Raw genomic sequence first — 15,460 nt, forward strand, 5'->3', positions numbered from 1 at the left:
TAAACCTGACTCAATCATTAAGGTACTGACTGATCTGGACATCGATTCTCAACTGGTGGATCTTGTGCATCAATTGCTGCTATGCAGGGTTGTACAGGCAGTGGTATCGGTGAGCAGGTTCGTCAGTAGGGGAACTGCCCAAGGTGGAGTCCTATCCCCTCTGCTGTGGGTCTTGGCGGTGAATCAGCTGCTAAGGGACATGGAGGAGGGGAGGGGCTGTAAAGCTATAGCATATGCTGACAACCTTGCTTTGGTGATAAGTGGGAAGTTTCCACAAACGCTCTGCGATATGATGCAGGTGGAATTAAGAAGGGTCCAAGCATGGGCCGTTGATAATGGTCTGGGTGTGAACCCAAATAAAACGGAGCTGGTACTCTTTACGAGGAGGTATAAGATACCATGTCTTTCAACTCCAGTGCTGGCAAACACAGTACTTAAGTTAAATGAGTCCGCCAACTATCTAGGGCTCACAATTGATAAGAAATTGAACTGGACATAAAACACCACGGAACGTGTCCGTAAGGCTACGGTTGCCCTCTACACATGTAAAGGAGCAATTGGAAGGAAATGGGGTATGTCCCCCATGATAGTATATTGGATATATACGGCCATAGTTATGCCAATATTGCTATACGGGTTGGCGGTATGGTGGCCCGCCCTGAATAAATCCTCGACGGTTCTTGCTCTTCAAAAGCTGCAAAGATCTGCACTACTATGCATAAGCGGATCCATCCGCACAACGCCAATGGAGGCTATGAATGTAATACTGAACCTACTACCCATAGATATAGTAGGCATTAAATATGCAGCATGTGCAGCTATCAGGCTGAGGAAACTGACCACATGGTCGCACTGCAAACATACTGAAATTGTCTACAGATTCTGCATACCAGAATGGACAGATTTCTGCAAACCACATACCAACTTTAACAAGGGATACGAGATATTAATCCCTGAGAGGGAACAGTGGGCGAATGCCTCTGATTGGCCCACTAACAGCATTCAGATCTACACAGATGGATCTAGACTGGATAACAGGGTCGGAGGGGGTGTCTATTCGGAACGATTGGGGATACAAAGATCGTTTCGCCTTCCGGATCACTGTAGCGTATTTCAGGCCGAGCTTGCGGCCATACAAGACGCTGTGGACTGCCTTAGGGAGAAGGCAGTCTCTCAGAAACACATTTATATTTTCTCAGACAGTCAGGCAGCACTGAAAGCAATTGACTCTGTCACAGCTAATTCTGAAACTGTAGTAGGCTGTCGCAGATCACTTAACGTGATGGCTGAACAGTTTACTCTGCATCTGGTATGGGTTCCAGGACATAAGGGCATACCAGGTAATGAGATGTCGGTTGAGCATGCAAGAAAGGGTACATCCCTTCCACTTTCGCCATCCTGGAAGAGGTTGGGCATGCCGCTCTCCATCTGCAAGCTCAAGATAAAGGAGGCTCTACTAATTGAATCGGGAGCCAGGTGGGAACATCATGATAGATGCCACACGGCAAAACTCACATGGCCGGAATGGAATGAGAAGAGATCGCGAGAGCTTCTCACCCTCCGTAAGAGGGATATTTCCTTGGTTGTAGGTTCTTATGGTTCTTACGGGTCATGTTTGTATTGGACCGCATGCGGAAAGGATTGGCGCTCCATTTAATGAATTGTAGAAGCTGCGGCAACAAAGAATAACCTGAAACTGTTAGGCATCTATTCTGTGAGTGTCCAGCGCTCGGTAGAAGAAAGCAACGTTTTATGGGCAAGATTTTTCTCGTAGATCTGACTGATATAGCTGAGGTCAATACACGACACTTAGTAAACTTCACAAACTCAACGGAGTGGTTTGATTAGGAGAGTAGGAACAAATCCGGGTCGTTTCACAATGGGCCTATAAAGGCCTAAGTGTGCCGCTGCAATGTGGACGGCAGCCACTTGAACCTAACCTAACCTAACCTAAGGGTGTAGGCTATGACGGCGTGCGGGATTCGAAATTTTATGACTCTAGTTCAATTATCAGCTCGGGAGAACATAATTTCTAATTTTAAAATACAAAGACATCTGATGAAATCTAGAAATAACTGTAATGTCAGCCGATATTTTTACTTCTTTTCAGCTTGTCTGTCATAAGAAAGCCTAATAATTTAATAAAAACAACCTATAACTCATTAAAATTTACAAACTTATAAGATGAGAAGACGATAAAAATTCAAGATCAGTCCTTAAAGCAAAAAAAAAACAAAACGTTTCCAAAAGCTGAGTTTACAATTTTTTTTCTTTTTTTTATTAAGCACATTTAATTTTTTACACCACTGTAGCGCAATTACTCTCCCGTTTACCAACCACCCTCATGTTTCAATTTGCCCAACTATGATGTAAACGAAAAGATCAGGCTAGCTGCGCTTGGTTGCTTTATACGTACTCATACTCAAATTGCTGCGGATAAATTAGAGTATCAAAAAAATTATCTGATGCCGATCTCTGCCACAGAGAAAATTTGTTGGTTATGAATGTGGATTGTGAACGAATTTTGTAATTGAAATTTAACTAATAAGAAAAAAATCGCTGCTAGGTGCCGCAAGGATCGAGATATTCACAAAAATCGTATTTGTGGTCCGATTTGGCTAATATTTGAAACACATAATACATACATGAATAGAAAGCGACCTATGATGTCCGATTTGGCTCATATTTGGAACAAATATTACATGCAGTCCGGTAGAAGTGGCATCAAAATATTTTGAAGTTGGAGGAGGGACAAGCATACGTGGCGCAGAGTCGAGTAAAGTCTTTGGAAGGATTACTTATTGAGGATTTAGATTTTAACATATTGTCAGGAAAGAGTCCTTGTAATAATGAGTCACTAAATGAACTAAATAGGATGATAAATAATAGGCAATTAAATAAAGAATAAAAATTTTAAAATAAAATAATTTAAAAAAAAATTTTAGTTAAACCGTTTTATGGAAAACAATACTTACATGAAGTAACAATAACACTAAAAGCTTGAAAATAATTAGGTAGGTCCTAGATATTAGTCATCACACTCCTCATCAATCGAAGGCATTGATCAGACAATTAAATAAAAGAAATTTTACGCGCCCAACGCTTTTATTTAATTGTCTGATCAACGCCTTGGATTGATGAGGAGTGTGATCACGAATACCTAGGACCTACCTAATTATTTTCTAGCTTTTAGTATTATTACTTCATGTAAGTATTGTTTTCAATAAAACCGTTTAACTAAAAAATGTTTTTTTATTATTTTTTCATTATTCTACCAAAACTACATCCAAAGATATGCAGTATGAAATATTCCATTTGTATGGGGGGTGCCACGCTCCTTTTATATATCGTAGAGAGCGTGGTACCTCTCTTGTTCCTCATCCTTTATTTATTTGGTGGTGTTAGGGGTTGACCTCATATAACTCTTTACTGAATTTCAGTGTTTTGGCATGAATACTTTCAGAGTTATGCAGTACCAAAAACTCCATTTGTATGGGAGGTGCCACTCTCCTTTTATATATCGTATTTTCTTTTTAATGTATGACCATCTTTGGAAGGTCTCTGGTGGGTGGTTCAAATTTTGTTGTGGGCGGTCGATCTATTTGGGGCGCAACCCGATCTATACCGAGATACAAACAAAGATACACACACAATTTGAATTTTATATATATAGATGCCAGTGTTTGTTAATACCACGAAAAATCAATTAAATATGAGCATGATTTATGTTTATGTTTGCTGTGACATTTGTGACTTTTTCACTTACCTCACCACCAATTTAATTAATGTCGATGATAGAAATTAAAAATGATTAATAATTTTTATTTAAATAAATAAATTTCTTATTTTTCACTTTAAAACTATGTAGTAATCATACATAATACAAAAAAATATATACACATACAAATGTTCAAAACGTAACTGTAATTCATATTTTGTCAATAAAATCATGAATTAATGATATAAATTATTTGAATATACAATAAAAAAAAACTAAAAAAAGAACGTACTCAGCGCAATATAACATGCTGGTACTAAATAAATACAAACAACTATTTTCACACAAAAGTACATACAAATAAACTTTGTTTTAATTTTTTTTCTTATAATAGCAAAAATGATTGCTTGTCACATTTACAATTTATAATGGAAATGTAAATAATATAACATACTTACAAATTATATAATCATAATCATCTATCTACATATTTGTGTTTATAAATACGTATATGGCCTATATATATTCGCAAATACGAAGTAGTTATATATAAAAATATATTAATTTAACAAATATTTGGCACAAAACTGACTATTTTATTTGTATTATCATCGTAATTTTTTTCTGTTTCCTAAATTAATTTATTTACAAAAATTGTTGCATGTTGCTGTTCAGAAATTATTATATATAACTAGAAGACCCGACAGACGTTGTCCTGCCCTAAATTTGGCCTATCTGTATACATTTTAATAAGCTTTTCCCGTCTGACTCTGCCCTCCCCCCTCTTCACTTTTTCCTAATCCTTTTATTCACTCCTCCCTCCGTCTTTTTCGCTTCATCTATCTCCATCTTCGTCTCATCCTATCTCTTTCTCAATCTCCTTCTCTCTTTTCTCTTCTTTCAATTTCTTCTCATTCTTCTGCATTCCTTATTGCCTGTCCCAGAGGGTGGTATGTATTTTATTCCAGGACCAGTCCCAGTCCCACTCCGAGTCTCAGTCCCAGTCCTAGTCCTAATCCCAGTCCCAGTCCGTCTCTGGATAATATATTACTCTGTACTAAAACACTCACCAACAGCTTTTATTTGATATCCATATGTATAAACACAATATAATAATATTTTTTATTGATAAGCAGGTTGTTTAATTAAACACCAAGCAATTACACGGAACTATATCCGCACCAAATGAAAATATGAGTGCCACCGCGTATACGGAACATTTTATTATTACGTATAAACAAATAAAAAATTTGCAATAAAATAATATTGCGACTATAAACTGAGATATAACCTATCCTATCTGTCAAGTTAGATTAAACTACACAGTGGGTGCAAAACAAATTCAAAATCGGTTCGGCAGTTTAGGAGTCCATCGCGGCCAAAAATTTTGTGACACGTGTTTTTATATATTAAGATTTTAGTTGGCGGAAAAATTTTTCAGTTGAAAATATATGCATGCGACATCAATATTTGAGGCATGAATTGTAAATGAATGTTCATTTCCATTTAACACATGTAGTTTCTCAGACATGCATGCATACTCTAATACTTCCTTTGTACTACTTCTGTATGCATACGGCGGTATTAATGCCGAATGCATACAAAAACACTAGAAAAACATGCATTCATACCTACATATATTCCGTACGTACGATAGCACTATCTATGCATTGAACAATAGGAACTTATACTACATAAATATGTAATTACAATTACAATAACATTTATACGAGAGGAGATGGCGCAACTTGTAGATATCAACCTGGATTATGTTGACTACACTGGATCATAAATTCCAATTTTTTTTCTGCACCAGAGACGCCATTATGAAATTCCTATGTAAAATCAACCCCCGATTTCGAAAATCAAGGTTATTTTTAATTCTATGGTAACGGTTTTGAGATATTTACGAATAACGGTTTTTTCCAAAAAAAAAAATGGGTCCACTTAATCATATATATTTGAAGAACGAATTGAGCAATAAAAAACTTTTTATTTTTTTGCAGATTTGTTTTTTCTCTCCAAGCTCTGTTTTATTACAAAAAAAAAAAAGAAGCTTTCATTCAACAAAATCGATGGACTAATACAAAAGTTATAAGCATTCAAGTAAATATATCCATTTAATACTTAAGTACCATACTGGTACATATGTGTTAATATTAGCTAACTACTTAACTGATATACGAATACTAACACATATGTACCAGTAGGGTACTTAAGTATTAAATGGGAATATTTACTTGAATGCTTATAACTTTGGTATTAGAGCATCGATTTTGTTGAATGAAAGCTTGCTTTTCTTGTAATAAAACAGAGCTTAGAGAGAAATAAAAAAAATCAGCAAGAACTAACTGATATAAGAATACTAACACATATGTTCCAGTAGGGTACTTAAGTACTAAATGGATATATTTACTTGAATGCTTATAACTTTTGCATTAGTCCATCGATTGTGTTGAGTGAAAGCTTATTTTTTTGTCATAAAACAGAGCTTAGAGAGAAAAAAAAACAAATCTGCAAACAAATAAAAAGTTTTCGAGTTCCTTCCTCGCAAAATACAAATTTTTTTATATTTTTACAAAAAAAATGGAAAAATCCGTAATGATTGTTCGTTATCTTTGAATCTGCAGTGTCTAGCCAAAAGTGTTGTATGCACAGTTTATAGAAAATTTTATAGAAAATTTTATTATTTAAAAGCTTCAAACCGTTTTGGAATTGCTCAATTCGCTCTTCAGATGTATATGATTAAGTGGACCCAATTTTTTTTTCTTTTTTTTTTTTGGAAAAAACCGTTATTCGTAAATATCTCAAAAACTTTACCATAGAATTAAAAATAACCTTGATTTTCGAAATCAGGGGGTGATTTTACATAGGAATTTCATAATGGTGTCTCTGGTGCATTTTGGCTGTAAACCAGTGCTATTAATGCAGGCCCAATTTATACTAATTTGGTATAACATCACCATCCTGAAAATTGTTTTCACATTTCAATGACGGTAAATGAACCAAAGGCCAAACGTTCGGCTGTTTTAATTAATCATCGATATATTCCAAGTTTGCTCCACTTTTTCCACTCGGGCACCAAATTTCATTCAAATCTCAAATATCGGTTGAGTTATAGAAATATAACCCAGTTGAGTCTAAAGCCCTAGCTATATATTCAATATTATAAATACTTGGAGTCAAAAAAGACAAAAGAATGGGTTTGATAGCGTTTAGTTAACAGTTCGTAACATGTACTTTCACTTCAACTTTCGACAAAAGTGCTATTATATAAACACTGTGGATTAGAAATTAAGAGTTTTCGAATTTATTCTGTAAAAAAATAATCGCAGGTATCGGTTTTCGCAAGATTTTCGAATATCGAATTACTCGTAAGGTTCGAAAGCTTCTCGACATTCTGTTTAATCGCTGCATTGGCAATATTATATAGAGCTTACGATTTTTCTTATACTTCTTGACAAATTACTGCATACAGTTCCAAATGCCATGATGAAAACATGTAGGGTAGAATTTTCTCACTGAATCTACTACTATTATAGATCTTTTTCCGGCATTGCGAACTTTGAAGTGTATATACAATGAAGTTAATGGCGAAAGAACAAACCGCAAATCATTTGGGTCATTTGCCGTAAGAATGTTTTCTTTCTGACATATTTTCGCTGGCAATTCGACGAACTTTAGAGATGAGTCAAATGTGACGACAGCCAGAGTAACTTACCGAAAAACCGCAAATCTCTCAATGACATGGCTGAGCCCTTCCATAAGAGCTGTATATAAATGGCATGGGATATTGAAGGACCTTTAGAATAATGATACAGCCAAAAGAAGTACAGCCATCGAGTGCTCCCATAAGCTTTGTGTAAATACGAACACTTTAAAAATTTTCTTTAAAGTCTTCTAAGGGGTAACAAACATTATTCAATCATTTCACTTGATTCACGCTGATAGCATTATCACCTACTTTGAGTCTTAAGAAGTAAATAAGATCATAATATACCGGCCCCACTCTCTCAACAAGAAGAGCGCGTGCTTCCTCGTGCAATATTTTTTCCCGCTGGCACAGCTTAGGTGCGGAAAAATGTAAAGGTTAAATTATTATTTCGCGGACCTTGACTCGGATGTTTAATTTCGAAATCCCAATCGTTTGACGAGTTATTGGGTTGTATGCTATCGACTTATTATAGAAAATATATCGATTATTAATACAAAAGTTATCGACATGTTAGTCGCCGATTTCTTGTCGAAAAGTTGTCGATTTGTTATCAAAAGTTATCGAGTCGTTATCGAAGTGCTACCAAGTTCTTCTCGAAGCGTTACATTTAGCGTGCTATCGATTATGTAGAGAAGTTATAGATTGTCTATCAAAAAGTATCGATTTGTTATCGAAAAATATCGATTTTTTAAGTTATCGATTATCAACCGAAAAGTCATTTATCTGTTATCGATTTGCTAACGACCAGTCATAAGTTTTTTATGAAACAAATACCGATAAAACTTCAATAAAATATCGACACAAATATACATATATCATTTCCTTAACCTCTGTCTCATTCACTTCAGCTCACTTTTGATCTTTCTCTAACTTCCTCTTACATTTGTCACTTCTTTTCTGCTTTTTGTTCATTTTATTTTTCTTTTCCGTTTCTCTTACTCATTTTCTTTGTCTTGGCCTCGGTCTTTCTGTGTCAGTCCACTCGATTGCTTTTTTTTAACCTCACTCTCTTCCTTTTCGATAATTTTTCCAATGGATCATCTTTTCCTTAGTCCAATGCCAGACTCGTAATTATAAGAAATTTAAAACAAAAAAACGTCTAGAGAATGGGACCGCCCACTTTGATTGTTAGTTGAGACGAAAGTACCCAGTAGCTTTAGTCCAATTTACAGACACCGACTGAGTAGTCCCTACTATCACGCACACATGTACATTGTGACACGAGATTTTTATATATATTTTAAAAAATATTTTAGAAATTTTTCCATTCTGCAATACTTATAGCGCACCCTGTATATACCATCTGTATTTTTTTTTCTTTTTTTTTTCAAATACAAATCTTTTCAACAAATTTTTACATAGTAAAAAAATATAAGATATTTTAGAGAGTACTAAGTTCTATTTGCCATCAACAGCTTTTCAATATTAAGCTTTGCACTTAAACAAAGTTTGTTGCATTGAAACGTTGTTTGCATGCGACATCGTGCTACGTGCCATACGGCAACACCACGTGCACTGCCTTACACTCTGACTTAAATCTAAAATACATTTACAACTGCAAATCGATTGCACACGCTCGACTGATTGCATCAGACTTAACGTGTTCGCGCTTGAATAGCTTACTGTAAGGCTGATTGCATTATCCGCTGCAAACTAAAATGACCAAAATGTCCAAATTACCAACGGACGATCTCAACAGAGCTCAAGGCGCTAGCCGCTTAGCTACATTTACTTAGTTTAAGTTTGCAACACTGTTGCGCATAAGCAAACGGGCACTCAGACGAAACTCTCCTGACGCGTCAAATTGAATTTAAAATTTCCGCCGTTAGCAATAACGCCCTCCCGCATACTGCCACCACCACCACCACCAATACTATCACTACGATTAAGAGCTGCCTGTGTGCTGACACTAATATTGGCACTAGGCTGTGTTGTCTCACCATTACGGTCAATTTCAACGTTGCTCGATGTGAGCACGCCCGCTGTGAGGTTTTGTTGTTGTTGCTGCTCTTGCTGTTCTTGCTTTTGTGCCAGCAATAACTGACGCGCCAAAGCTGATATATCCCGACTATGGCTACCATCCAACGACCACCATTGCTGTTCACCACCACCAACACCTGTACCGTCACCACTTCTACCTGCGCCTCCTCCTCCAATGAGCATTGCTTGCCGGAAAAAGGCGGGCACACGATGCTGTTCGAGCAGTTCAATGCCCAGACTAGATTCGTGCACTAAATGTGTCAACGTATGGAGTATAGCTTTGATGGTACGCCGTTGTGCGTCACACTCGGCACGTGAATTGTAGATTTTGTAAAATTCCGTTTGATATGCGGACGTGATGAAATTTATGATGCTGCCATTGGCCAAGTGACTATGGCACTTTTTGTTCAGTGACATATTGTGTAACATTGCAACAATTTGCTCCTAGAGGAAAAAACGAAAAAATATGAAGAAGAAAAATAAAGAAAAAATTAGTAAGTCAAATCACATTGAAATAGAAATAGATTCATGTAATATAACATTGTTGAAGCAGAGCAGGGATCGTAACACTTATGAGTTTTATTATAAAGAATCCCTTTTTAACACGCTTATATTAGCTTCACTTGTATGCATGCTTGTTTGTAAGTCTCTGGGCTAGGCGTCCAAAAAAGAGTTAGATCCATCTAGCGGAAATTATTGAATACTCGCGGTAGTAGTTAAATAACTAGCTACAAAATGCTTAATAGCGGAGACACGAACCTCTGTCCTACCGTGCTATCAACATCAAATATCTGAAGAAGAAGTGCCGTTTAACTCACCATATTTGCGTGTTTTTTAGTTTTTCTTGTAACTATATTTATTGTTATTTAATAATAGGTTTTTTAGATTTATATCTTTTAAAATTTTTTTTATTTTTTTTTTTTATTCAGTGTGAAACAGTTATTTTTTGAGTTTTTTATTACGTCTGGAAAATAACAGTTGATTTTTTCTCGCTCAACCATCAATTATTGAGTTTTTTATTTCTTTCGAAAAAACCGTTTTCTCAATTTTCTTTTATTTCTTTCGAGTTTTTGAGTTTTTCAATTTCGCTTGAAAAAACCCAGTTACTCTGAGTTTTTTATTGTATTCGGAAAATGAACGTTATTTGTTTGTTTTTTATTTCGCTTGGGTTACAAAAGAAAATTTTTTTTGTGCAGTCATCTACTTTTCCACTGAAAAAAAAATATTTTTTTTGTAATTTTTTACTTTTGAAAAAAACTAATATTTTTGTTTTTTTTTTTTTTTGTTTTATATTTCGCTCTGAAAATAATACCTTCTTTTGAGTGTTTTTATACTCAGTTGAGCAGAGCTCACAGAGTATATTAAGTTTGATTGGATAACGGTTGGTTGTACATATATAAAGGAATCGAGATAGATATAGACTTCCATATATCAAAATAATCATGATCGAAAAAAAATTTGATTGAGCCATGTCCGTCCGTCCGTCCGTCCGTCCGTCCTTTAACACGATAACTTGGGTAAATTTTGAGGTATCTTGATGAAATTTGGTATGCAGGTTCCTGAGCACTCATCTCAGATCGCTATTTAAAATGAACGATATCGGACTATAACCACGCCCACGTTTTCGATATCGAAAATTTCGAAAAACCGAAAAAGTGCGATAATTCATTACAAAAGACAGATAAAGCGACGAAACTTGCTAGATGAGTTGATCTTATGACGCAGAATAGAAAATTAGCAAAATTTTCGACAATGGGCGTGGCACCGCCCACTTTTAAAAGAAGGTAATTTAAAATTTTGCAAGCTGTAATTTGGCAGTCGTTGAAGATATCATGATGAAATTTGGCAGGAACGTTACTCCTATTACTATATGTACGCTTAATAAAAATTAGCAAAATCGGAGAAGGACCACGCCCACTTTTAAAAAAAAATTTTTTTTAAAGTAAAATTTTAACAAAAAATTTAATATCTTTACAGTATATAAGTAAATTATGTCAACATTCAACTCCAGTAATGATATGGTGCAACAAAATACAAAAATAAAAGAAAATTCCAAAATGGGCGTGGCTCCGCCCTTTTTCGTTTAATTTGTCTAGGATACTTTTAACGCCATAAGTCAAACAAAAATTAACCAATCCTTTTGAAATTTGGTAGCGGTATAGATTTTATGACGTTAACTGTTTTCTATGAAAATTGGCGAAATCGGTTGATGCCACGCCCAGTTTTTATACACTGTCCTTCGTCTGTCCTTCCGCATGGCCGTTAATCCGTTAACTTGAGCAAAAATCGACATATCTTTAATGAACTTAGTTCACGTGCTTACTTGAACTCACTTTATCTTGGTATGAAAAAGGAACGAAATCCGAATATGACCACGCCCACTTTTTCTATATCGAAAAATGAAAAAAATGTCATAATTCTATACCAAATACGAAAAAAGGGATGAAATATTGTAAGGTAATTGGATTGTTTTATTGACGCGAAATATAACTTTAGAAAAAACTTTATAAAATGGTTGTGACACCTACCATATAAAGTAGAAGAAAATGAAAAAGTTATGCAGAGCGAAATAAAAAACCCTTAAAATCTTGGCAGGTATTACATATATAAATAAATTAGCGTATCCAACAGATGATGTTCTGGGTCACCCTGGTCCACATTTTGGTCGATATCTGGAAAACGCCTTCACATATACAACTACCACCACTCCCTTTTAAAACTCTCATTAATACCTTTAATTTGATACCCATATCGTACAAACGCATTCTAGAGTCAACCCTGATCCACCTTTATGGCGATATTTCGAAAAGGCGTCCACCTATAGACCTATGGCCCACTCCCTCATAAATTCTCTTTAGTGCCTTTCATTTGATACACATGTCATACAAACACATTCCAGGGTTTCCCTCGGTTCATTTTCCTACATGGTTATTTTCCCTTATGTTGTCACCATAGCTCTCAACTGAGTATGTAATGTTCGGTTACACCCGAACTTAACCTTCCTTACTTGTTAAATTTTGAGTTTTTTATTTCATTCGCATAAATAATTATTTTTTAAGTTTTTTACGCAGCGAAAAAATTTTCTTTTCAGATTTTAATTGCTTAGAAAAACATTTTTTTTGGTTAATAATAAGAGTTACTTTTTGAGTTTTTTATTGTATTCGGAAAATAGAAGTTATTTTTTTTTTGTTTTTTATTTCGCTCGGATTATAAAAGTAAACTTTCCATTGAAAAAAAAAATGTTTGTATTGTAATTTTTTTCTTTTGAAAGAAACTACAGTGGAGTCTGGGTATAGTGAACCCCCGGTATGATGAACACCTCGATATAGTGAACGCCTAAAAATTTACATTGAGTACTCTAAATAGTGAACTATCGAAAACTCGAAATAGTGAACCAAGTTTTAAACGCAACGGCAAGCATAAATTGTTAAAAAGAAAGAAAAACTTAAACAGAAATAAAGTGGGGTATTCCCCGAAATTGCTCATTTTATGTTTTTTACTGGAAAAGCCGCTGCTATGTATTTGGTGCAAGTCTTTATTTGTCTCTTGTCGGGTGCAAAACGCTTCTGAGTGAATGTGTACTGTTTTATGTATTTTTAAAAGTGTTTATGTGCTAATCAATTAAGTGTTATCATGCCTGTGAGGAAATTCCTTCCATTAAAGCAAAAACTTGAAATTGCTCGAAAACTCGATAAAGGTGTTAGTGTTTCATCCTTAGCAATGATTTATGGTGTGGCCAAATCAACAGTTTCGGGAATAAAAAAAATGCTCGTAGTATTATATCCCACCAGGCAGTAGGAGCATCTACGCGGAAGATCCTTAGAAAAGGCGAGTATCCCCGCATGGAGAACATGTTATACAAGTGGTATATAGCTCAGCGAAATAAAAATTTTCAAGTTGCTGGGAAAATTCTTAAGAAAAAAGCAATGAATTTAAGGAAAAAGAAGGTAGCTTTCATGCCAGCCCCGGTTGGTTATCTGGATTTAAAACTCGCTTTGGAATGCGACTTTTAAAAGTGTGTGGCGATAAACTTTCATCGGATATCCATTCAACTGATCCCTTCACCATTGCTTCGTCCCTCAGATACATTTGTAATGCAACTCCTAACATTTTTGCAGAGTATTTATTCGTTTTTAATTGATATTAGGTTCAAAAGTATTTACTACGGAAAGGACTACCAGCCAAAGATATCCTTTTGCTTGAAAACGTCCCTTGCCATCCACTAGAAGATGAACTTAAAACTGCTGATGGATCCATATTCGTGATTTATTTGCCTCCAAATATAACGCCTTTAACTCAGGATCAAAACGTGATTCGCTTAACTAAGCTGTATTACAAAAAGCATCTCCTGCTTTTAGCTGTAGGAAAGGATGACATCACATAATTTCTAAAACATTTAACTTTAAAGGATGCTGTATCATTTTCAATGCTTGCTTGGAATCAGCTGCAGGCTAATGTTGGAAGCCTTTATTAGAATGCTTAAATACTACAGAAGCAAATGAAGGCGAGGATGAAGACGATGATATTCTTTTAGTTTACTACGTCAAAAAATATTGCAGGAAAAATGTAAAGAGGTTCAAGTTAATTTTATTCACCCTCTTGACAAGTACCTGTTAATTAAGTTTGTATGTGAACATTATTTGTTTTAGGAAACCTACACTGAACAAGATATTGAGAAGTGGAATTCAATCGAAGTTGACGAAGAAATTGATTTAGATAATTATGCCATGGATACTGAAGAATCTGGTGATGACAGCCAAGGCGAAAGACAGATCAGAAATTCAATAAAAGCTACTGAAGCCATTAAAAGCTTTGATATAGATATCGCATGGGCTGAAGCTAACACCACTGACAATGCTGGCATACTAGTCCTGAAAAGTCTACGCCAAAAAGCGGTCCAAAACTCAATTTCCGAACACAAAATGCAAACATCTATTCGTTAATTCTTTCAATAATATGTATGTATTTTTCAAAATATTATTTTATACAAATAATCTGTTTTGTTTACAGAAACAAACATGAATTTAATACTAATAAACCAAGTTAAAAAAAAATGTCAACCTTAATATAGTGAGCAACCTGCATACTGTGAACAGGCTTTGCAGAAATTAGTTCACTATATCCAGACTCCACTGTAATATATTTTTTTTTATATTTCGCTCTAAAAGTAATACCTTTTTTCGAGTGTTTTTAATTTTTGAGCTTTTTATTTCACTAGCATAAATAACTATTTTTAAGCTTATTTTTCGCCGGGTAAAAACAACCTTTTTTCAGATTTTTAGTTTGCAAAAAAAACTCAACTCAAAATATTTATTTCATTCGTAAAAATTGCAAAAAAATGTTATATTTCTTTGAGTTCTCGGGGTTTTGAGTCTTTTATTCACTCGCTTAAATAACAGTTTTTCAGATAATTTTCGTCCGAAAAAATAAATAATTTTTGTTTTTTTATTTATTTTTTTTTTCCTAAAAAAATATTTATTTTTTGAGTTTTTTATTTCGCTTGGAAAATAACAGTAATTTAGTTAATTAAATTTTTTTTTTGTTATTCACAAAGCTTACCAAAACGAGTTATTACTAAAAAAATCGGTTCAAAAAATAAAACTATTTAAAATTTACTACCATTACGATCCCTGAATAAAACATTGTTTGAATAAAAGAAAGCGTCTCATTGCCAAGAAAGTCACACACAGACAAAAGATAACCGCTCTAAAACGCCTTAGATGAACTCAAAAGACGACTGCATGAATATTGAAAAGAAAGTAATGAATAGCACAATTTTTTTTTTTTTTTTTTTTGCTTTAAACGAAAAGCGATGATTGAAGAAAAATTGCCTTACAAATGTAGAAATAAATTTTATGAAGTCCTTCCACACTTGGCAACTCATCAACAACACAAACTCAACAGAAACCACGCGCGCCTCACTCTGCTAAACATGCCTTACAAATCGTCACTACTCGTTGTCATATCCTCACTGTCCCCTCCCTCCCATTCTTTCAGCATTTGTGTCGGATTGAATTTTGACTACAGTCCAGCCGGTTCATTTTGTT

The 15,460-nt window shown here is 34.8% G+C and overlaps 1 protein-coding gene across 1 annotated transcript in view; it reads right to left on the reverse strand.

The window, feature by feature from the left end:
* Positions 1-5,958: 5,958 nt before the first annotated feature.
* The window catches only part of insc (inscuteable), a 94,851-nt gene continuing 85,349 nt past the window's right edge, over positions 5,959-15,460 (reverse strand). Inside the window, exon 4 of the mRNA XM_067775276.1 lies at positions 5,959-9,857. Coding sequence (XP_067631377.1) covers positions 9,210-9,857 — 648 coding nt within the window. The 3' untranslated portion in view covers positions 5,959-9,209. The remainder of the gene's footprint in view (positions 9,858-15,460) is intronic.

The sequence above is a fragment of the Eurosta solidaginis genome, chromosome 3 (assembly GCF_040869045.1).
Source record: "Eurosta solidaginis isolate ZX-2024a chromosome 3, ASM4086904v1, whole genome shotgun sequence".
Taxonomy (NCBI): Eukaryota; Metazoa; Arthropoda; class Insecta; order Diptera; family Tephritidae; genus Eurosta; species Eurosta solidaginis.